The 24470-nt window shown below is 35.8% G+C and overlaps 1 protein-coding gene across 1 annotated transcript in view; it reads left to right on the top strand.

Annotated features, from left to right (window-relative positions):
* The first annotated feature begins 2968 nt into the window (after positions 1-2968).
* Positions 2969-24470, top strand: part of CNTNAP2 (contactin associated protein 2) — a 2243420-nt gene continuing 2221918 nt past the window's right edge. The window contains exon 1 of the mRNA XM_050786136.1: positions 2969-3253. Coding sequence (XP_050642093.1) covers positions 3157-3253 — 97 coding nt within the window. The 5' untranslated portion in view covers positions 2969-3156. The remainder of the gene's footprint in view (positions 3254-24470) is intronic.

Genomic DNA, 24470 nt, shown 5'->3' with positions numbered 1-24470 from the left:
GGTGGGTTTGTGTGTGTGTACTTTTGGTCCACTTAGTTTTACTACTTTCAAGCTTTAGCTGACCTTACTTCCAACTAAGGAGACATATGTTCAAATCATTATTAGCTGTCTTCAATTATTTGCAAATGTCAGTGTAATATAGATATCAATAATGAATTCACTCTCAGAAACAAGAAATTCCATGCTTATCATATCTAATAAACACCTGGTTGGACTGTTGTAAGTTCATTTATTGGATTACCAGTTTTGCTGGACCGTGTAGTTTGACCAGAACAAACAGGCTTACTAATTCTTACCTTCTCACTAAAAGTCATAGTGATAACTGAAGGAAGAAGCAGCTTAACTCTAAATTCTAATTGTAATAATGGTGAAAATATAAACTCTAATGGAGTTGGATAGGAAGAACATAGCATTATACTCTAGGGAATCTCTGATCTGGCAACAATTAAAGTCTTATGACTTTAAGTATTTTGAGTTCCAGATGTCCATATCTAATTAACACAAATTGAAGAAAGAGGCAGTTTTGTTACAAATGATGTGACATAACTTTCAAACCTGACAAAGTGCATTGAAAACAGATTAAAGCAGGCTCTTAGCTCATACTGGCATGAAATAAGACCATTCTATATGGCACAGAGGTGGTGCAGGTATTTATATGTGTCATTAAATTGAGTTTTGTTGTTTCTCATTAGGAGAAATGACTACAAACTGAACAGAATGCTTTTTGGAGAAGAATACACCCTCAGGTATATCATTTTCTGTTACAAAATAATTAAATAGATGTCTATTGCATGTCTTTTAGTTTGGTACTCTGGGAAATAGAATTGTTTCAGATCTGCTTGAGATATCCATGGAATAGCATTCACTGAGTTACTGAAATGGTAATACTTTCAATCGTTGCCTTGCCTTTTTTCTTCTATTGAAAATACTTTAATGCTATGTTAGTGGAGATTAGTGTGATAGTTAAAATGGAGAGGCATAGTTAAATAATAGACTGTTCTGAAAAGTTATGCTTTCTGACAGTATTTTTTCCTATGACTTGTTTCTTTGAGCTCTTAGAAATGGCTGATGGCAGTCCTTTACTGGAGTGTTTTGGCAAGTGGTCATTGACTTTTGACAGTCTGTGGTAATTCAAATAGCAAAGGGACATTTTATAATCCATGAGGATGCATTTGCTGTATTATTTTACAGGAGGAGGATTTTATAGAATGAGGAGGCAGTTTACCTCCCGTTGGTCATCTGTGTGTTTCTTCATTTTCCATATTGTATCCAATCTGCAGTTCTTACTAGGAGAAAGCATCCTTTTAAATTAACAAGAAACAAAGATCAAATAAAAAGTGCTGAATCAGTCCCATTAACACCATATTAATTACGCAGTGAATACACAGTACTATATACAGTAGAACTTTCTAAGACCAAACAATGACGTTTAAAACTCAGTTTATTCCAGGAGTAGGCAAGTCTCCATAAATTTTCTATTTACCTTTAAAGGCAAATGCTTATTCATTGCATAACATTGAAAGACATGGTTACTCCTACTTAGTCCTCCACAAACATCATTAGATATTTAGATGACCAATAATTTTTAATTGTGTCAGTAAAGTCAGTGGAATGCTTGGCTCCACAGAGACATAAGAATTCAAATACTTTAAGTAGACTAGATGGAAGAAAAACATGTGGAGTGTAGAGTGTGAAGAGCTGTGAGCTGGGAGAAGAGCTTGATAATTATTATTAAAATTATCTAAATGTGAATAGAAAATCTAGGTCTCTCTAAACATTCTTAATTCTTAGTGCTTGCAATGCCTCAGGTACCTTGAAGTAGTTACCCATATGCCTGCTTATGTATTTCCGTTTTGTGTTTGTGTTTGTATGCGTGTTTTCCTTAGTGTAGTTTCTCCTGGCAGCAGCGTGTGTTTGGTGTACGTGTGCATATGTATGAGTATGAATTAATTACATATCGAAAACATGTGCATTAACGGCATCTGCAGTCCTCTCTCGCTGCTCCAGTCGGTCAGGATGTTTAGCACCATCACTTGGTGTTAGGACCACTCGGAAGACCTGACTGTCGGACGCCTGATTGTGGTTCCCGGGGGGCCGGAGCTCCAGGAGCCTGTACCATCTCTATCTGAAGGGGAGGAGAGAAGGAAAAGAGAAGGCATCCGAGAGAGGGTGTTCTCCTTCCTGCAGCCGGGTGGGGAGCAGCCAGGTTTGGAGCAGGGTTCTAGGATTACAAGGCAAATCCCCAACTTCAGCACCGCGGACAGCATCACCTCCCGCCAAGGGAGACGCGCGCGCCTCCTTCGTTCGCCCCCGCCCCAGCTGATGGGCCCCGGCCGGTCGGCTCCGTCTCCCTTTTGCTTTCAAACGAGGCCAGGGCAGGGCAGAAGGGTTTTGACAGCCAGAGGGGTACGGTAAGGAAGAGGAGGAGGAGGCGGAGGCGGAGGCGGAGGAGGAGCCGAGGAGGGGACCGAAAAGGGAAGAGAAGGGAGGGCTTCCCTCCGCCTCGCTCGCCGCCCGGGCTCGCAGGCGCTGGCGGCGGCGGCGTCTCCTGCTTTCCGCCGCCGTTTGCTGCTGCTCGCGCTCCGCCGCTCGGGAGATGCTTCCCCGCGCCGCGCAGCGCTGAGGCCGTGCGTGCGCCCCGGCTGCGCTGCGCGCTCCCCACATACACAAGCCCTCCATGTGAGCTGACGGGCAACTGGAAAGCCCCCGAGTCACGCTGCCCGGCGGCGGAGGGAGCGCTCTCCCGCAGTGGCAACAGCAGCACCACCGTCCCCGTCGCTCTGCCTTCCTCTTCTGCAGCCTCCGCTCTTCTGATTACCCCCCTCCCCCGTCCTTTGGTGATTTTTTTTTTTTTTTCTAGGAGAGGGCGGGGTAGGTGTCCGTCCCCTCCCCTCTTCCCCCTCCTTTGCCTTCTTGGTTTGAATTTCCTCCCCCGGCATTGCACTGGCAAACAGTGCAAGAGGCAATAGACACCCCTGCTGCTCCAAACGCAGAAGAACTGGAGCCTGGAGGCGGGTGAGGGGAGAAGAGGAAGCGGGAGGGGCTTGGCTTCCTCGCGTATTTGAGGACAGCCCATCTCCCTTCAAGAACCCTACGGAGAGACAGACTGCATCTCCGCAACGAGCTCTTGGAGCGCCGCCGGCCGGGAGGCGAAAGATGCTGGCGGCTCCGCGCGCCGGCTGCGGGGCAGTGCTCCTGCTGTGGATTGTCAGCAGCTGCCTCTGCAGAGCCTGGACGGCTCCCTCCACGTCCCGTAAGTAGCTGTCTCTTTGCTCTGCGCTGGAGCAGTTTCAGTGCGGCATTGATGTTTGGCACCAGGGTATCAACTCCGAAGTACATCGCAGTGCTCGCACCCTGATATGTGTGTGTCTCCGCTGTCACACACTTGCAGCCACTGCAGTAGACAAACTCGAAACCCAGCGTTTCTGTTTTGGAAGAGACAGGGTTGTGACGCTGGTGATGTTTCTGGAAAGTTGTTCCTGGTGTTGGTGATCGGTTGGCAAGAGCTTGGCTAGAGAGACTGGTGTAGATGGCAGCTTCTTAAGAGTTGTTTGTGCAGGGAGTGTTAACTGCATTTGGGTTAGGCAGGTCAGTGAATGAAAAGTGAAGACCATGGCAAAACCAAGTTTCTTATTTTTATTTATGGTTATAACTTAACGAGCGTGGGGTTGAGGTTAACAAGAGGAGCATATTTTAAACAGTTTGGGCACCTATAGAGCCTCTTTAGCCTCTCCCGTCCCCTTAAAAAGTTAATGCCCATTTAGTACTTGCTTATTAAAATGGAAGGCAGTGAAATTGTAACTGAAATTGCTTTAATTATTTGATACTTTGATATCATGGATATGACTGATGCAGTACGGGACTTGGGACACTCAGTGCAAAGCGTCGTTAATATAGTAATAAGCAGATTCTTAATAGAGTTTTCAGGAAAATAATTCTATTCAATATGTATATCTCTGCATTTTAATCAACTGTGTGCGTGCGTGTGTGTGTGTGTGTGTGTGTGTTTAAGACTGCCCATATTTTCACGAGGTTTAGAAAGAAATGGAAGATTCTGGCCCATTTTCTGCATTCCTTTAGAAGTGCATACTGTGCATGTAGAGAGGAAATGCGTGATTGTTCCTTTGGTTCAGAAAGAGTTAAACACTAGAAAGACTGCCTATAGGAATATTCGGATAATATTCATAAGTGCGTACTTGTTTCTGAGAATGAGTAAGTTGGTAAAGAATTATCATGGAGATTTCAGCGTTTAAAAGGAAGTTGTTTTTTTTTTTCTTTCTTTTTTTTTGTCCATTTAGGAAAAAAAAAGTTTAATATTTTCCAGAATTCTTCATATGCGAAGCAGTCTTCTCTTTGTTTATAAGATTTTGGGATATATTAATACATCTTTGTTAATAGTGTTCTTATTGTGGTGGTAAATATCAACAGGAATAGCATTGAAAAGGGACATTTTAAGTTGCAATAAGGAATCTACTATATAGTATCCTGTGATGAGTCAGTATTACTGTTTTGACGTATCTTCGTAAGTACAGTATTAGCTTTTGTTTTCTCACAATATTTAAAGATAAGGAGAAGAACTAACTGGCAATCTAAGTTTGTAATGAACTTGAAAACATTGTATAGCATTATTTATAACACAAGTTAAATCACAAAGAGTTAAATATTGTTAGTATTATGTCAATTTTATAAATTTAAACAGAAATTATGGGGATATCATGCTTGCTGTTGATATTTACACAAATGTGTAACTCTATCATTGGGAAACTAGTTTGATGAAATTGTTTCTGTTTCAAGGTCTGGTTATATAGAATTTCCTGCCACTTTTCCTGGAAAATAAACTGCTTATATGTTAAATGTATTCTATTCAGTGATTGAAGGTCCTCATATCCAGGGTTTTTCCTGGGTTCCGTGTTTCATCACTCTGTATACTTTAATTATGATGGGTCCATCTGAAACATTTGCCATGTGTAGCAAATGGAACACTGGCAGCCATTGGGTTAATGCATTTTAAGATAGAAAAAGTTGTTATTTCAGAAATGTTTTCTGAGTTTTTAACTTTTTAGTTAGAATTCCAAGACAGAGAACATAGAAACAATTACTTTTAAGATAGTTAATAGTTACGGCCATTAAGATTTTTTATTAACTTGGCTTTTATTCTCTATTGTTTAAAAATGTATAATGGCTTAATTAAGGTGGCTTTTTATTTCGTTTGAATTTAAACTGTGTGACCAAAATGCAAAGTTGCACTGTATCCTGGAAATGAATTAGATAATAAGGATGCTACAGAACTTTATTGATTAGAATGAACTTCATGGATTCAGTACTTTAAATATCAATTGTACTTTACATTAATGAACATGTTTATTTACTTTATATGTAGCTCTGAAGGAAAATACGATAGTTATATTCTTAATACCAAAAATATTCAAGGGAGAAAAAGATGGAAACTACATGAATCTAAGATAATGAGCAACTCAACCAGGAGAGGTCATCACAAGACAAAAAGTAGCATGAAAATCTAGAGCTATCATTTTTCTTTGGTACACATTTTAAAAATGTAATGAGTATGCTAAAACTTTCTGTTCCTAAATACCTTTTTAATATGAGGGACAGAAGATATTTATTTCACAACAAATGCATTTCAAATATGTATTTGCTTATGACTTACTTCTTTTTCTCTGTCGACACACATATAAAAACTGTTAATACTATGTGTTGTACAAGCAGACTAGAATAAACTTGAAAACAAAGCTTATCACTATGGTTATGTAAAAATATAATCTAATTTCTTTGCAGATAGTGAAAATGAACTGCTGCTGAGCTGATGGAACGAATTGTGTATCTTCCCTTCCTGTAAATGTAGATACACGGTACACACGTGGGAAGTTTAAAGAAAACCTTTTACTCTTAGGGAGTTGCATTTATTTGAACACATTATAAAGATCCTGACGGTGCAGTTCTAAATGATTAGGAGTTCAAGCTAGCGTTTAATAAATTCACTTTTTAGAGTTAACTGAATTTTCACTGAGATAAATGATCTGTCATAAAGGCTAATTTACATCATTTCGTAGAACTATTAACCTATGATTTCATGACCATCACGTTTGGGAAATGTGTTTTGAATTGATTCAAATATTCTCTAACAAATATGATTTTATACATGTGTATATATACACACATTCATATATGTTTGTATAAATATATATGTATTTGTGTGTATATATTTGATAAAAACATTTGAATACATGTTATAAAGTACATAGATACATATTTAATATATCACATATATTGTATTGCAATATTATATGCAAAAATGTGCATATTTATATATTTTCTAAAACACCATTCAAGGGATTTAAGTTGTTTACAAGTTTACAGAGAGGTGTTTCCCAGTGCAATTATTTTAAGTAACGAATGCAACAATATTAAGCAATAGTATATTAGTCTATTTTCTCTTCCTCAATTCATACACTTCTGCCCAAATGGTATATTTTAAATGTAAAATATGAAAATGCATATAAAAACAAATACTGCTGGTTTATAGAGACCTTGAACATAGTAATGAATTTGTCTTAATAAAAACAATTTAAACTTAAAAGGAGCTTTAGGCAAGCAAAATTCATTGGTTGATAGAGTGTAGTACATTATTTACTTAACACAAACTAATAATATTATTATTAACGAATTGGAGAGAAATATATAATCTCGATTTTATTATAGGCACAGATATTCAGGAAATGAGAATCATTGTTCAAATTTTACTCTTTACCATCAATATATGGCAAAATTGGGTAAAAAATTAATCCACAAATTTAATTTAGGTCTTATTAACCTTTATGCAGTTATAAACCTACAACATATCATTTTAGATGATATCAAAGTTGTTTAGTACATATCATATTTTAAATCTTACAGTTATGTGCCCCATAATGACAATTTGGTTCAATGATGGACCACATGTATGATGGTGGTTCCATAAAATTATAATGGAGCTGTCATATAGAGGTTTGCCATTTTTCATCTTGTATATTATATTTTTACTGTATCTTTTCTATGTTTAGATATGATGAGATACACAAATAGGCATTGCATTATAATTGCCTATAGTATTCAGTATAACAACATGCAGTACAGGTTTGTAGCCCAGACACAACAGCCCATACCATACAGTCTATGCTATGTGTGTAGTAGGGTATACTATCTAGGTTTGTGATTGTGTACTCTATGATGTTGGCACAAGGACAAAATTGCCTAAGGATACATTTCTCAAAGTATATCCTTCTTGCTAAGAAATGCATGATGATATATGTTTTTTTGTCTATTTTAAGTGGCAAAACCTTTCAAGTTGTATGATTTCTTTTAGATTTAATTCACTATTCCTTATTAGTAAATTCTTCTAGACAAAAACTTAATCAAATCTCTTAAAGTTTGCAGAAAGCTTCTTGTCTTGTGAATCTTTTTTATGATTGAAAGAAAAGAAATGTGACATGTCTACACTTGTCTTCTCTTTTTAAGAAGTAGATTTTTGTATTTGTTGTAAATGGTATACAGAAGAAGGAGAGATCTAGGCTCAGAAATTCTTAATTCAAATGTGCTTTTCTTTAAAATATTAAACATATGGAGATCCAACTTGGGCAAGTTGTCTGTTTAGTGATTGATGTCAGTGGGATGAAGAAAAAAAACACGTACTTTAAAGATTTTCCCGTATCTAGTCCCGATTTGAGAAGTGCTTTACTTTATCATTTTTTACTACTTGCAAAGTTATAAAACAGGGTATATAGTAATTTTAAGCCTCAAAACCAGTGTTGTGTGAAATAAAATAAAATTTTATATTTATACAAGTATCTGAAACTGGCTGTTTTCTGTTTCTAGAGAGATGCATATTTTAAGATAAGTAGTTATCAGAAACATAAGGTATATTTCTACAACCAACTAATATTGGGCTGCTGAATAAATTATATGCTTATTTTTGCCATTTTAATAAGCAAGAATAATGATGCAATCATTTGAATACAGCTGTTAATTTTCAAATGAAAGCCTTGAAAAGAATACTTGTAACAGAGTGATTCACTAAAACACTGGATTTTCCCATCTCCTGGGCTCTATAGAACCTATATGTTTTAGTTCTGAGCAGATAAGGATGTTGGAATGTGGAGGTGCTTCCTCTTTCTCCATCCTAACAGTTCCTTTTATGGAAAGAAAAGTCCATCTATCACACTCTTAGAGTCTATGTGTACAGTTCATTCATTCCTTCCTATGTTAGGTAGAGTTACTTACCTATTTGGTGACTATGGGAAAATTACCTAGATGTGCTTAGCTCAGCGCCTGCTTTCTCCTTCCAGGCTGCCTGCAGAAAGAAAAGATTCTGCTGAATGATAGATAAAAGTAGGCTTTGCCTCTGCACTAATAGTGATAGCACGAAGAGACTTATGGTGTTTGGTTCTTCCTATGGCTTGAGACTCTGTTTAATTTTAGAAATAAGGTTAATGAATCCCACTGTATCACACATGTAAGCCTTATTCTTTTGTATCAGCAATACTTATATAAAGAATGTTATTTCCTCTCTGCGAGTTATTTTCTAATCTAGAACTCAGAGAAGGGACTGACATTTACTGTACTCACTAAAATCACAAATTGCCAACAATAAGATTGATATTAAACTAAATGAACATGAAATACTTTCTGCATAGTTTAGAAACCAGTAAAGAATAAGACTTGTTTTTTCTATTTGATATTGAGTTGAAGATTTGGCGTTATTCTGGTTAGGACTTCCAAACCCTCCCATTCATTCATTCATTCATTCATTCATTCATATTCCTACCAAGTGCTGTTAGTGGTATTATTTTATAGAGATGCTTAGAATACCATTTATTTATCTGTAGTAAATAACATCATCACTTAAAATACAGCCTATTTACAAACTTTAGCCAGTACACATCCAATTTCATCCTGTCCATGTAACTATTTAGTAAATTATATATACCTTTAGTTGGCTGTTACTTCATGATCCTTCTGTAAAATCATGAAGGTTAAATGTTTTAAACCAATTATTCTTTCCAACAAAGAATTTGCACTTAGAAGACAAAGTTGATTCTTTCCTCAATTGTAAGTTTTGAAAAACATCTTCTTAAACTTTTCTTTAGTTCACTTTGGAGGCAGCTATTCATAATAACAGCTTGAAGTAACTGATTTTTTATGACACTGCAGATTTTAAAGCCTCCCCTGATAGTAGGAAATCTAGACACAAAGATGTGGTTGTTGGCTCTGAATTTGCTTGCTGAAGATCACATATTTTTGGTATACTGTAAAAATGTTGAAAAAATACAGAGGAGCTCCTGGGGGCCATATACTGTATTTACCTTATGATTTAGGTTTGCTTGAAATACCCTCATAAACATAAATAGTGGTATATGCTTTAATGTTTTTATGTTTAGGAAAGAGGTGAAATTAGATCCTGAGAATACTTTTACCAGGAAAAATTCCGCAAACATATATAAGTTTTTCCTTACATTTTCTAGTACATTCGCACCCTTCTTCATCTGCACTGGGATGGTGATCGGGAATGTGAATCATAGAAAATGGCAGGCAATAGAGGTGTGACCTGCATATGCACTGTCAGAGTCACTAAACCTGTGTTGTGTGGGACATCTAAGATGGAATCAAGTTATGTAAAGTTTAATTAAATTCAGCAAGGATTTGCTCACCTCTATGCATTAGATGTCATATTGAAATAGTATGTGAAAAGGAAAATCTTACCTGGACTCATAATTTTTATTTACTGTTATAATGTCATCTATGCTGTTCAATTATGGTATTATGTGAAAGGAATACATGGAAAAAATTAATATGCACAGTTTGTATTGTTAAAAAACAGTCTATTAAGTGGTGAAATACCATGATATGCCAAATAAAATAATACCTCTAAGAAAATTCTCTTAAAATTAAAGGTGCTTCTACTTTTAATAGCAAAGGCTTGAAACCAACCCAAATGCCCATCAATGATAGACTGGATAAATAAAATGTGACACGTCCACACCATAGAATACTATGCAGGCATGAAAAAGGAGTTCATGTCCTTTGCACGGACATGGATGAAGCTGGAAACCATCATTCTCAGCAAACTAACACCGGAACAGAATACCAAGCATTGCATGTTCTCACTCATAAGTGGGAGGTGAACAGTGAGAACACATGGGCACAGGGAGGGGAACATCACACATGGGGCCTGTTGGGGCGTGCAGGGCTACGGGAGGGATAGCATTGGGATAAATACCTAATGTAGATGACGGGTTGATGGGTGCAGCAAACCACCATGGCACATGTATACATATGTAACAAACCTTCACGTTCTGCACATGTATCCCAGAACTTAAAGTAAAAAAAAAAAATTAAAGGTGTTTATTGTCACTTCTGTATCATAGACTCAAGTAGTTACTTTGAACTAGCAGAAAACACCTGTGGATTAAATTTTGTCACTGTTAACTCATTTTTCTAAGCAGTAGCCTCTTAATGAGAACCAAATTATTAAGTAACATTATAAGTACAGACTATGTGTGTATATATATTTTATTTACATATATATATATATATGTCTTTTTCAGACATTGGGCAAAAATTCATAAACAGAACTACATGAAAATATTTCAGCCTAATTATGTCACATAGTGAAATTATAGCATATTTTATGGGTCTTATTTTTAAAATTTATTAAGTACATGTTAAATAATGGCCTGTGATGCATTAAATTGCTTAATTGCTAATAAATTCTAATTTAAAATGTAAATTTTTACATAGTGTATTTGAAACTTTTTTTGTTCAAATAAAAATAGTCTGGAAAACAAAATATGACTATCAGGTTTTTAGAATATGAGAATGATTATATTAATGTTTTTAATGTCAACCAACTGAAGAACTCATGATTCAGTCATTTTTTTCTGTGTATTCATAACAACAATAACACAATGAGTTTGATGCCACCATCAATACTAATGTTAATAATTCATCATGGTATTTTATTCAGTGGATTTAAATATGACCATAGAATCTTTTTCCACACAATATGCGAGACAACCATGTATAATCCCATCAGATTTGGTATTTAGAATAAAACTTTATTTTTTTACTCAAGTTACATATAGTACCAAAACCAGCAGATTTTCAGCTAATAAAATACACGTATGATTTAAATCACTTGGTTAATGTCCTCATACCTCAAGAATATGTTAAAACGTATGCTTAACTTATAGAAGAGATTTTTAATGGCAGTAATGATATTTCCAAAAATGAAATTTCATCATGCCTCATGCACTTCTGTAGTATATGTAAGTTTTATTTAAACACCTTAACATAAGCATTTAAGTTATTAAGTTATGACTAGTTAAAAGGGAATGCTAGCACAGTTAATTGTGTTTTTTGTATGTCCACAGTACGGAATTAAGAATAACTATTTTATTGTGTCAGTTGACAAAAACAGTACTGTATCAGAGATAAAAATGTGCCATGGTTGGGTATTAACATTGCTTCTACCATTAAGAACATAAGCAAAAACAACCTTATTCCAAGCTTCTAGATACTGAGGGGGTTATGTTTGTGGAATTGATTCCAAAGACAGGGATGCTTGATCAAAAAAGATGTATAGTTTTTGGTTAATAAATGCTGCCTGATTGAGTTCCACAAATTCTGCAACAATTTAAATTTTCAGCATCAATCAACCTTTTCTAGAACTCCAGGCAGCAGTACATGTTATACTTATAAAATATTCTGCTTGTATTACATAAATTTTAGCTAATATTTGTTGTGTTGACTTCTTCTTAAATCTTTCTTCCCAGCCTTTCAAATCAGGCACTACTCTTTATGTGTACTAGGTCATTGATTTCTTGTAACAGTGCTTCAGTTTGCAAACGAAAAAATCAGAGACACGTGGAAAAGTAACTTACCTGGGCCACCAGCTTGGCCTATTCCCAGATCCTGTGCTCTTTACCGTGGCACAGCTGGCTGAGAGTGAAGTGCTGTCTCCGTGTTCACGTTCTCTAACTAAGAAGTTTCAGCTTGCATCTAGGCAACATTTTAAGGCTTGATTGCTTGTATATAAAGGAAAAAAACATATTGGCATAATGTTTCTATCTTATTGTTTACTTATTCCTTGATGACTTTGTTATATGTTCTGGAGACTTAAAAATTACATTGGTAAACAATGAAGAAGTATATTTGAAACAAAGAGAGGAATGCAGCTCTTTCAATGGTAGCACATTAAATCAGAATATATAATATGTCATTTGTGTTCTTCTTCACAATAAGGTACTTTTACAATGTAGTTCTATCATTTGAGTACTACTGAAATACATGTAATAGTCACGTAGTGAAAACATTTACATAAAGCTCTGTAAAATATTCCTTAAAATGCTTTGTCAGGTATAAATAAAAGCTGTTTTAAAATCAGTTCTCATGAAAGGTTGAAGCCTGAATCTAAAACTGTAAATATGATTGCTATTACTAAAGTTAAAAGATGATCATTGTTTAATCTATAGGCACAGTTTTGAGTGTTCATTTCATACAATATCTAATCCATAAAGCTTTCTTTGAGAGTGCTGCTGAGAAAATCACTTTTCCTTTTGCTTTCATGGCAGTGGGAAAATATTTGTCTTTAAAATATTTGCCAGTCCTAATCTTAAATATTTCTTGTATCCACCCCTTGCTCTCCGTTCCTATCACAGCTTCTATAGTTAAGATTTTCAGCATTTCCCTCCAGGCATTAATTTAGTAGCCTCCTGGTATGTCTCCCTGATTCTAATCTTTCCCCCTCTAGTTTGTCATCTATATCTATGCCAGAAATACTTTCCCAAAACACAAATCTTGTTATAGTACTACATTTCTCTAGTTCTTCCCTATCTCTTAAATTTAGTCTCCTCCTAACCCAACACTTGCACTCTATAATCTAACCAACCATACTGAGATCTTTGCAGCTTCTCTAACACAACACGCTGTTTCGAATCATATTTCTCTTACGCCTTCTTACATTTTGTCCCCTCCTTTCACTTTTCCTGTTTTATCTATGCTGATTTAGAGGAAACTCATTGATGGTCCGAGCCTCAGAATCTTGGAGCAGATTGACGTATCACCACCTCCCTGTGGATATTTGCTCTAATCACAGGTGAAATACTAAGACGCAGCAGACAAATTCTTTGGTTTCTGGACTTAGAAGGAACACAGTGATGACAAATAATGAAAACCACCTCGAATCATCTGATATTAAAGTGAGAAATTACCCCCAAAGTGTCGACAACAGAAGGAAGGCGAGAAATATATTTTAAAAGAAAAAACCACAAATATTTTCCTCATTTGATAAGTAAATGTGTATCTATCAAAAGGGAAATTTGAAACCATGCTATGAAAGCTTATGACTTCTGCAACCCTTTTTCTACAGGATTTTATTTTAAAAGATTTTCTGTGCTTTTCTTAAGCCACATGGCTGGTTACATGCCTTTAAACCAGAGCCTGATTGTCCTTTCCAGAAGCTATTATCTTAAGAATTATTTGTTATCTACATGCAAATTAAAGACATGTGTCAACAAAATAATTATTGCACCTAACAAGTACTTTAAATAGAGTACTTAAGATGTCACCAAATTTTCTAAATGATAGCCGTAGCTTCCGAAAAACTTGATAATTATATGTATTTAGTGTGTAATAATCCAGCAGATGAGTTGATATTGTTGAAGTTGTTATGAAATGTCAATGAATTTCATTTCCATTTTTAATATGACAAAAATATAATTTCGTAATTACAAAAATAGGTACTTCTATTCTATTTGTTTATATTTTAAATTCTCTCTTCATCCTTACCTTTGCAGCTTAGTACACACTTCTCAACCATTTCAAAGTCGGCCAGTCTAGCTAAGCCTGTTTCAAATTTTATATTCTTCACAATGATCCCTGCAGTGGATGCCTACTAAAAACACAATAAGGACTCTTTTCTGTTAGTCCGCAATCTGCATGAGCAGAGCCTCTCCTTTTTCCCTTAGGGTGATAGATATTAGGGAATGGTTGTATTAAAGGAACTAGACTTTACTAAACATGTTTCATCATACTAGGCACTGTACTGGTTGCATTATACCATTACATGAAATGAGCCCAAATACCTCTCTGCTGTAATATTCAAAGTATAAGGATGCTCAAACATTTTAAAGCTCACTGGTTCCATTTTTATACAGTTCTTACTTTCGTCAAGTTCTTCCCTTACATTGACACAGATTTACAGTCCCATAAATTCCAGCCGGTAGTTCTAGTTGGGCTTCTCATATAATAAAAGCTTAATATTAACCCAATATTCTACTGCTGTAAAATACTTGAAGACAGACATCACAGAATCTAATTAAATATAATTTAATACTTGGTCACTACTACTTTTATAGATACCTAACTAATAACTTGAAGACAAACACGTTCCTTAAGATAAAATGCTGTGATTTGTATTTACTTATATCCTCCAAATTACCCAGATATTTCCAGGTACACAACCAGTGTTAAATCCTGGTATTACAGAAAAAAAGTTGCCTTAAAACTGACATGTCTGTATGAGTCAAAACCAAAAATGAAACAAAGAAATATTTAAGGGGACTGTTGTTTAAAAGTAATAGGACAATTCCAGTTATTTTAAAGGATAGTTTATACTTATTTGCCCAATGTGAAATAAAACATTTTTAAGTCTTAAATATTATCTACTCTTTGCCCAAAGTATATTAGAAAAGTATTACTGCAATTTGAGTAGTCTTCATGTTGTGAGAAAATAGGTAATTATTATATGCGATAATCTGAGGCATTTTAGTTTTACAAAGACTGTATAATCACCGCACATATAAATTTTTGGAATTTAAAATGTGTTGTTGGCAAAATCAGAATCCTGTATCTACTTTCAAAGAGAGATTTCAGAATATTGCAAATAAAAATGACATTGTTTCTTTTATCAAATTGGCATCAATAGGACCTTTTTTTCAAAAAAGCTTTTAGATCTGCTATTTGTTCATTTATACGTGTGTAATTACAGTATTTAGAGGATCTCTCATACTGTGCTTGTTTCCACATATGGATTTCAGAGGACAAAGTCTCAGGTGGTGGAGCTAGAGACAAACCATGCCAGCTACTCAAGCACTTCCTTCCTGGATGTGTGCTCCTTAAGAAATGGGTCAAGAGGGACTACGCAGAAACATGCATTGAGCATCAGCTTGTTTTGGAACGATTAATCATCTAGGCCTGGAACTAAAAGTATCTTCCAATTATTTTGTTTATTATCCACTTTAGCAGCTTCCACATAACACATTCAGTTTTCTAAATTTTAGTTTAAAAATTGCCATTTAATTCTATGCTTCTATGAAGTCACATATCCTACTTATGCTCTCTAAATTTCAAAATTATTTGCACTGTCCATTTTCTAATATTTTATCTTAATAATGGACCTTAAATTTCTCTTTTATTGAATAGGTATGACAAAATAGAAATTGAAATTATTGAATCATTCCAGTTAGTCCAGAGGTAAGGTCATCAGTGAGTGATGAAGGAATCCCTTTCTATTATAACATGTTAGCTAAAACCTAAAGAAAAAGCCAAGCAAACAGCGGGAAAAGACTGTTCCAAGAAAACGAGGACAACTTCACAATTCCAACACTGGCCAAGTTTGGAAGTCACTTTGATGAGGAAATATTTAGTGGTTTTGGAATTAGTCTTCTGTTAAACATATAATGAAAAGAAAATTTTGAAAGAGTAAATTATCCCGCTTAATTGTCTATCAGCAAATAGAAAACAAATTTTCACTGGTTAGAAATGTAGGCAGTCGGTCTGGGTCCAGTGGCTCATGCCTGTAATCCAGCACTTTGGGAGGCCGAGGTGGGCGGATCGCCTGAGGCCAGGAGTTCGAGACCAGCCTGGCCAACATAGTGATACCCCATATCTACTAAAATTACAATTAGCAGAGCATGGTGGTGTGTGTCTAGAGTCCCAGCTAGTTTGGAGGCTGAAGCAGGAGAATCGCTTGAGCCCAGCAGGTGGAGGTTGCAGTGAGCCGAGATCACGCCACTGCACTCCAGCCTGGGTGACAGTGTGAAACTCCATCTCCAAAACAAAAAACAAAAGAAAAAGAAAAAAAGAAAAAGTATAGGCAGTAAGCATTTCTTATCTTTGATAAGACAGAATAATATACATTTTACCAGTTTTATTAAACATAAGCATCATGAAAGCTGTATGATCCATAGATGCGCTTGACTGTCTGCCAAATTGTATATCTCAGGGGTTCCCAACCCCAGTGGGTTCCTGTTAGGAACTGGGCCGCACAGCACGAGGTGAGCAGTGGCCTGGGGAATGAAGCTTCATTTGTATTTCCAGCTGCTCCCCATCGCTACCATTACCGTCTTAGCTCCACCTCCGGTCAGATCAGCGGCAGCATAAAATTCTTACAGAACGTGAACTCTATCTTGCTGTTCGTGTTAGGGATCCAGGTTGCGTGTGCCTTATGAGAATCTAATGCCAGATGATCTGTCACTGCATCCCATCACACCAGATGGGCTCATCCGGTTGCAGGGAAACAAACTCAGGGCTCCCACTGATTCTACGTTATGGTGGGTTGTATAATTATTTCATTACATATTACAATGTAATAATAATAGAAATAAAGGGCGCAATAAATGTAATGCACTTGAATCATCCTGGAAACAACCCCTCATCCCCTCCCAACCCCCAACCCCCATCTGTGGAAAAATTGTCTTCCACAAAACCAATCCCTGGTGCTAAAAATGATTGGGACTGCTGGGCTATCTAGAAAAAAGCATATGCATTGCTGTACATGGAATTCACTGCACAGATTTAGGTGTGGGGAGGGATAATTGTGGGGAGGTATAGTGGTTTTTTTTTTTTGGTGTATTTTAAAGTATATTCAGTCTTAAAAGGATTTTGAAAAATTATATCTGTTTCTATTTGGCTTCCTTTTGTTGTAGGTGTATGATTATGTAAACCAAAAACATTTGAAATCTACTTTAATTCAGCTTGAAATGTAAGATTTGATTAGGCCAACTTCATCAAAGCAAGCAAAAATTGGAATACTATTATGTGTTTTATAAATGTATGCATGTATTTATTTATTGATCCATCATCGATTAGTTTAAAATATTAGGTATCTTCTCTATGGCAGGGTGCCCAACTCTCTTCATTATCTGTGGCAATTTGTCTCCATCGTCCAAGCTAATCTCCATGTATGTAAGAGATAAATAGTCCTTTACTATGAATGGGTATCCTGTCCTACGAGCTCCTAAAATAAAGATCGCTGCAATCTAATGTTCTATAGCATTGCTGAAAATTATTTTTATAGTAGTTACTTGCTGAAATGTATTGACATTGATTTGGTAGATGTATTAACGGTGTTTGAGAATAGTCTACATATTCTTTGGGGAAAGTATTTTGCAGTGGTTATTAGCACACAGGCATTTGTCTCAGAATAGCTGGGGTTTGGTTGTTAGCTCTGTTCCTGGGTCACCTTGGACAAATTATCTAAACTTTTGAGACCCAGATTTCTAACATGCAAAATTGCAAAATAAAGGCAACTTATCAAAGGCTTGCTGTAGGATTCAATACAGAATGTGCAGACACAGGCACATGATGGTAATCGATTTTAACGATTTTTATTTTTTGTTATTTTAAAATGCATTAAATATTTATTATACAGTTTCCATGGGTATAATACTAGAATAAGGTCTATAAAAAGTCTTGAAAAATAATTTGTAATTGCGTCTTACATTTATTTCGGGAATGTATTTGGGAAGCTAGAAATTACAGTTTCGCAGAATTAGCAAAGATTAGACCAGTATATTATCTAATGTCCACATAGTAACTCATGTAAATGGCCAAAAAAGAGAGAAAAATATCATTCAAATACATTAAGAAAGACTTAATTGAAGGAAAGATGGCATATAAAATCTATGTTAATTGAATTTTTATATTTTCATATTATATGCAACAATATATGATATTGCTATATTTTACCAAAAGGCATGCTGGTTAACTAAAGTCACTTAATAGAAAAGTATACTCAAATATTATAAAACACGATAAAAACTATTAAATACTGCAAAATATCTACTTAATATAGATTATTTTACAGTGTAGTAGATATTCAATTACCTTACTCATGAATGTTTCTGAAAAGTGACATTTGCAAATTGGAGAGCTTTGTGAGCATGAAGAACACATCCAAATGCATAAATGTTTTTACCCTAACTTGTTGGCCATATGTGTAGATGATATAAAGCTTGCTTTTTGAAATGCCATGGAAAGTATAGAAAGAAATTAGACATTTATTTCTCACTTTTGAATTTGAGACTATCCAAATAATTAGAAAAGCTGAGACATCCAACAGTGGAAATTATTTTAAATCCTTAAAAATACTGTTCAGATGTTTTGGAGGTTTGACTGAAACCAGGAGGTTTATAGACATTGTTTGCATTATTAAAGAAAACATTTGACTGTGGTAGGCTCTGGAGATTCCAAAAGCTTGGGATACAAGGTCTCTGTCCTAAGTGTTTTATAATCTCTAGAAAGGCAGAAAATATTTATAATTAGAAATTTATGTTAAGCAACTTTATGTGTAATAAAAACCTTGTGGTTTTCTTGCAAAGGTCTAGGCAAAATTAACAATAACCTTTTGTTACATAGATAATGAAGGCATGAATTAGAAATGATAGGATCATTAAAAATGATGATGAAAATTGGTCACTGGAAAATTATATTCTGGGATGTATACTAAGGCCCTATTGATAAGTCATAGTGAATTCTAGTCATTCTATGTCCTGGGATTTAGGCAGAGCTCTCGGGCCTGTCTGTGAGACCCATGACTGTGCCCTGCTTTGCAGCCAGCCTCAATTGGTGTCAGAGATTGGTAAGGTATTTGTATAACGTTTTATTTTTATTTTCATTCTTTTTTTTACAATTACAAAACTTCTGGAAATAGAGACTGAAAGGCTTAGGATAAAGTCAATTAACTTGGAAAACATTTGTCTTTTTCCCTCCTCAATTTTTGAATATTCTTTTCAGTAAAGGGAGAAGACATTACAATTTCATTTATAGGAAAAGAAAGAGAATGAAGATCAGCGCTCTGGTTTCTACCTCTGGGAAATGTTGAATAAATCTCAATATCTCTTGCCGTTTACTTTGCTCTGGTTTCCTCATTTTACTCCTGTGCCCTTCTCTTAACTATTCCTATCAGCTAGGAAGATAGGCAAAGGTGAGGGAGAAAGACAGGGTACACTAGGGAGAGAGAAAGCACTGGTCCAGGCATCTTCAAACACTAAATATTGGCAATAAGGAAAAATATCAGGACTGTTTTATATCAAATAATCCATTGTTCTTTCTCCCTGGACCCCAAGCACAAAGAAGTTAAACACTGCTTTTTATTTCAAAATTTATTATTTAATGCAATGACACAAAATGCATTTAAATCCAAAAGAAATTCAGGATAATTGAGCAATAGTCACTCCAAAATATCTTTCAATAAAAGTCTAATTTTTAACTGTAGACGAAAGACTGGCATTGTTAAATGAACCTTTCAGTGCTTTAGCATATAGTTATATTGCATGCCTGTGGTTTCCAGAAGTTTATATTAATTTTTATAGTTATATCATAGTTAATATGTGTTGCCTAAATAAATTTAATATGGAAAAAGGAACATTTGTTTTATTATGTTAAAAAGTTATTTTGTTTGTGGATGATATTTTCTACATGAGATATAGTTCAAGGGTTACTTAGAAATGTCACCACTGGCCAGGCACGGTGGCTTACACCTGTAATTCCAGGACTTTGGGAGGCCAAGGCAAGAGGATCGCTTGAGGCCAGAAGTTTGAGACCAGCCTGGACAACATAGCAAGACTTCCTCTCTACAAAGAAATATTTAAAAACTAGCCAACTATGGTGGTGTGTGTCTGTCGTCCTAGCTACTCGAGAGGTTGAGGTGGAGGGATTGCATGAGCCCAGGAGTTCGAAGCTACAGTGAGTAATGATTACACCACTACATTTCAGCCAGCTGAGATAACAGAGTGAGAGTCTGTTTCTTAATAATTTTTTAAAAAAGAATTTAGGTCAGTAGTAAAGTTTGTGATAATTCAATTATATTTAGGTTAGAGAATTTTGCTAACGAAAAAATAACTTTGATAATTTAACACATATGTATGTTATTGAAACAGCAAGCATTTTTAAGAGGCAATTTTCTAAATAACCTTTGTTTCAAAGTGTATTGTTTATTGCTGTTAGTTTGTTTTCACACTGCTATAAAGTAGTGCTAGAGACTGGGTAATTTATAAAGGAAAGAGTTGTAATTGAGTCACAGTTCTGCACGGCTGGGGAGGCCTCAGACAACTTACAATCATGGCAGAAATCAAAGGGGAAGCAAAGGCACGTCTTACATGGTGGCAGATGAGAGAGAAGAGCATGAAGCAGGAGGAGCCCCACACTGAAGAAACAACCAGATCTTGTGAGAATTCACTCACTATCATGAGAACAGTGTAGGGGAACCATCCCTATGATCCAATCACCCCCAATCAAGTTTCACCCTTGGCACTTGGGGATTAAGAGGGTTACAATTCAAGAAGAGATTTGGGTGAATTCACAGAACCAAACCGTTATCAATTGCTGACTTTAAAGAAAATGAGTAATGTTCTTTCCAATTTTAACATACATTCACATAACGTTTTTTGAGAGTATAACTGTAACCCAATATTTACAATATATTTGTAGTTATTTTTTAATGTGAACAAAGGTAATATGACTCATATTCTTAAGAATTTACTTTTGGCATTATTGTGTTCTACTGTTTCAAAAGTTTGCTTATTTTAATAAGATTTCAATTATTTGTGTTGTTACATACATTGGGATAGATAGTGACTGAAGTTTATCCTCTCATTTAATTTATTTTTCATCGTATAAATGTAAGGTGTACAATATAATATTTTGATATCCAGAGTAAACTGATTACTAAAATCAGAATATTAATATATTATCTCCCACAGATTTTATTAAAGATGTATGCATTTATAAGCTGCCAACAAGTCCAAAGATTGTTTTAAAATGTACCTTTCATTCTTATTGCTGTGCGACTTCCTGGGTTCCATGCCAATTGTTTGTGTTTAAGGAATGTAGTGTTATAACAAGATTGTTTCAGAACTTGAATAATATGCATCTTCAGATAGAAACTTCTTATAGGTCTTGCTTTATAATTTGTAAAATTTCAGCATCGTTGCAGCTTAACTTTGCAAGATACACCAAAGGCTTAGGCTTCATCTAATTTGACATAAAATAAACAATAACCAGCAAGTACTAGATGATTATGCATCTGATATGGTTTGGCTCTGTGTCCCCAAACAAATCTCATCTTGAATTGTAATTTCCACGTGTGGAGGGAGGGAGGTCATTGGATTATGAGGGCGGTTCCCCCATGCTGTTCTCGTGATAGTGAGTGAGGCTCGGGAGATCCGATGGTGTTGAAAGTGGCCGTTGTTTCCCGTGCTGGAATTGAGTCTCTCCTGCCGCCTTGTGAAGAAGGTGTCTGCTTCCCCTTCCGCCACGATTATAAGTTTCCTGAGGACTCCCCGGTTATGTGGAGCGGTGAGTCAATTAAACTTTCTTTGTTTATAAATTACCCAATCTCAGGTAGTTTATCTTATTTTTTTTTGAGACGGAGTCTTGCTGTGTCGCTCAGGCTGAGTGCAGTGGCCGGATCTCGGCTCACCACAAGCTCCGCCTCCCGGGTTCCCGCCATTCTCCTGCCTCAGCCTCCGGAGTAGCTGGGACTACAGGCGCCGCCACCTCGCCGGGCTAGTTTTTTTGTATTTTTTAGTAGAGACGGGGTTTCACCGTGTTAGCCAGGATAGTCTCGATCTCCTGACCTCGTGATCCGCCCGTCTCGGCCTCCCAAAGTGCTGGGATTACAGGCTTGAGCCACCACGCCTGGCCTAAAATACGTTCTTTACAGATGATCAGTTTACTTAGAACACAAGCCAACAAGTGGTCATGCATGGATGTCTGTTGGCCTTGAGTAACAGCACTGGCCACTGCCAGAGCTGGTATTGTGGAGGTTGGTGTATAAAGAGTAGGAACTTCATAGAACAGCATTTATCATATGCCAATATGCATATAAACTACCTGGAAGATTCTGATTCAGTAGGTCTGGAGTGGAACATATAATGTAACATTTCTAATATGCTCCCAGATGATGCTAATGCTGAGACTGATCCGTGGACCACACATTGAGTAGCAATATTTAAAACTTTGAATCTATCATGAAAGATACCTTCAAAAATTTCCTGCTTATTTTAAAATTAGGAAGCACACTTTAGAGGAAGAAAACTTAAAAAATATATAATTATGATGTCTCATTATTAAGTATTTTGGGTATAAATAGAAGGTATAATAGTGTAGTTCTATGACATGATTAGAGGGAAAATAATTCAAAAAGATGTAGATACTCCACTAACTAGTTGGATAGCCTTAGACAATGTATACAATCTCTTGAAGTTTAAGTTTTTGTAGTTATGAGAGAGTAAAACTAGATTATCTCTAAAATCCATTCCAGTTTTTAAAATCTGTGATTCTAGTCTCCTAGGCTTCTGAGTCAGAATGGAGAAGCACCTCTTATAAACCTCAGTCTTGCTTTTATATCTGACTGGAGATTTGGTATGCAGTCTCCAGGTTATTTGTGAAGTTTAAATAATGTTATGCATATGAGGTGCTTAACAAATTGCCTTACCAATAACAAGTGCCTAATTAATATTATTAATGTTACTTATTGACAATATTATTACACAGCTTAGTAAAATTGAATCTTAGAAAGTGAGGTAACTTCTTCTTGGACATACAACTCTCTAGACATATGCTAAATCACAGTATAATAACAAAATACCTATGCAGTTGATAATATATTAGAAATATACCTTTAAATAAAGTCAGTGGTTATAATGAAATAAGAAAAATACCAAGGAAGAAAAAAATACTTGTCTCTTTATGTTCAAACTGGTAAAATTCCATCAAAATCAAGCTAATCAATTACCCAAATAACTCTGTCCTCTTGTTTGATACTGTGTCTGCATACTCCTTTTTATTCTAATGTAATAGTGAGAATATTGGCTTACCAATATGTAAATACCCCCGAGTTATATTGTACGATGTTGTGTTTGTAAAGCACACATTCATTTACTAAAATTATTCGTTGTTTACTATTTACATCTATTATCTCTACTGATAAAAAGCATTTCCATTCATGAGCAAATGTATCAAAAAAAGTCTAAGAAGATGAGCAGATTGATCAGTGTACTCTATGACCTTCTTAATAGTAACTGAGTGTGATTTTTACATTGTATGCTACCAGAAATCACCACATGTAGCATGGCAGATGGCTGCCAATAGTCTTGTTATCCTTCCATAAGTTACGTGGCATTTATGCCATTAGGGTGATTTTTCAGTTTAGAAAAGACAACTAGGGATCAGTCTTTTCTATGACGATGGACTCACAAGGGACCTCAAAACTTTACCATGAACATATTTTATATCTTAAGTTATCTTCCAGAGACTTCGAATGTTTGAAGCTGGTTGAGGTGGGAAAGTCAGGACAGAAGAGGGAGTAGAGCACACCTGCTCTAAGTATAGGCACTTCAACGTTTAGAGGAAATCAGTGTGGCTGGAGGGGTACCAGGGCTGGTAGCGAGCTCATGCTGTGCTCTCCCAAGAGGTTTGATGCTACAGAAACTCAGAGTTGGTGTGATTGTTGGTTAGTCTGGTGTGGTTTGGTTTGATTCTTTAGTAGGTGGGACCCCCTAAGAACCTGAATAATGTCCCCATGCACTAGTTCTGTAAACGTGGAAGCAGGTGGTGGCAGTTGAGTGACTCACACTCATTTAGGTTGTAAGCCAGCCCTTTCATTCAATATCCAGCAATTCGATTTCTACTGTTGGGTTTACATTACTTTACTAGTCTGGGGCCTTCTTAGAAGTGTCAAAATAGCAAGTGCCACTGTTGGTGGTGAATTCCCAGCAAAAGAAACAGATGGAATGTTTTAGCACCAAGTTGTGTGATTTGAGATTAAAATGCTCTGCATGGCTATTCCTCATGATGGCACTTTTGAGTGATTACTATAGGAAAAACAACTGTTAAACCTTGAAAAGGGGAAAATGTTGAATACAGCTCAAATGCTCCATATCAACCACTCAGTTATTCACCTGTGTTAGATATTTCCCAACTTTTCTTGGGGTCTCCTTTATGGAGCAGCCTTTGTCAAGTCTCATAAAAGCAGAACTTATATACTTCTACAGTATGCAATATGAATTTTATATTTTGATTTGCTCTGAAACTTTGTTTTCTCTTGAGACTAACCAGTAAATCAAAGTGAATATTTTTTCAATGTCAAAGTTGTTCTATAAGTATAATTTTTAAAGTTCTTTCAGGCCATA

This window comes from Macaca thibetana, chromosome 3 (assembly GCF_024542745.1).
Source record: "Macaca thibetana thibetana isolate TM-01 chromosome 3, ASM2454274v1, whole genome shotgun sequence".
Taxonomy (NCBI): Eukaryota; Metazoa; Chordata; class Mammalia; order Primates; family Cercopithecidae; genus Macaca; species Macaca thibetana.
Note: the sequence above shows the minus strand (reverse complement) of the source record. Positions and strands in the feature narration are given on the sequence as shown.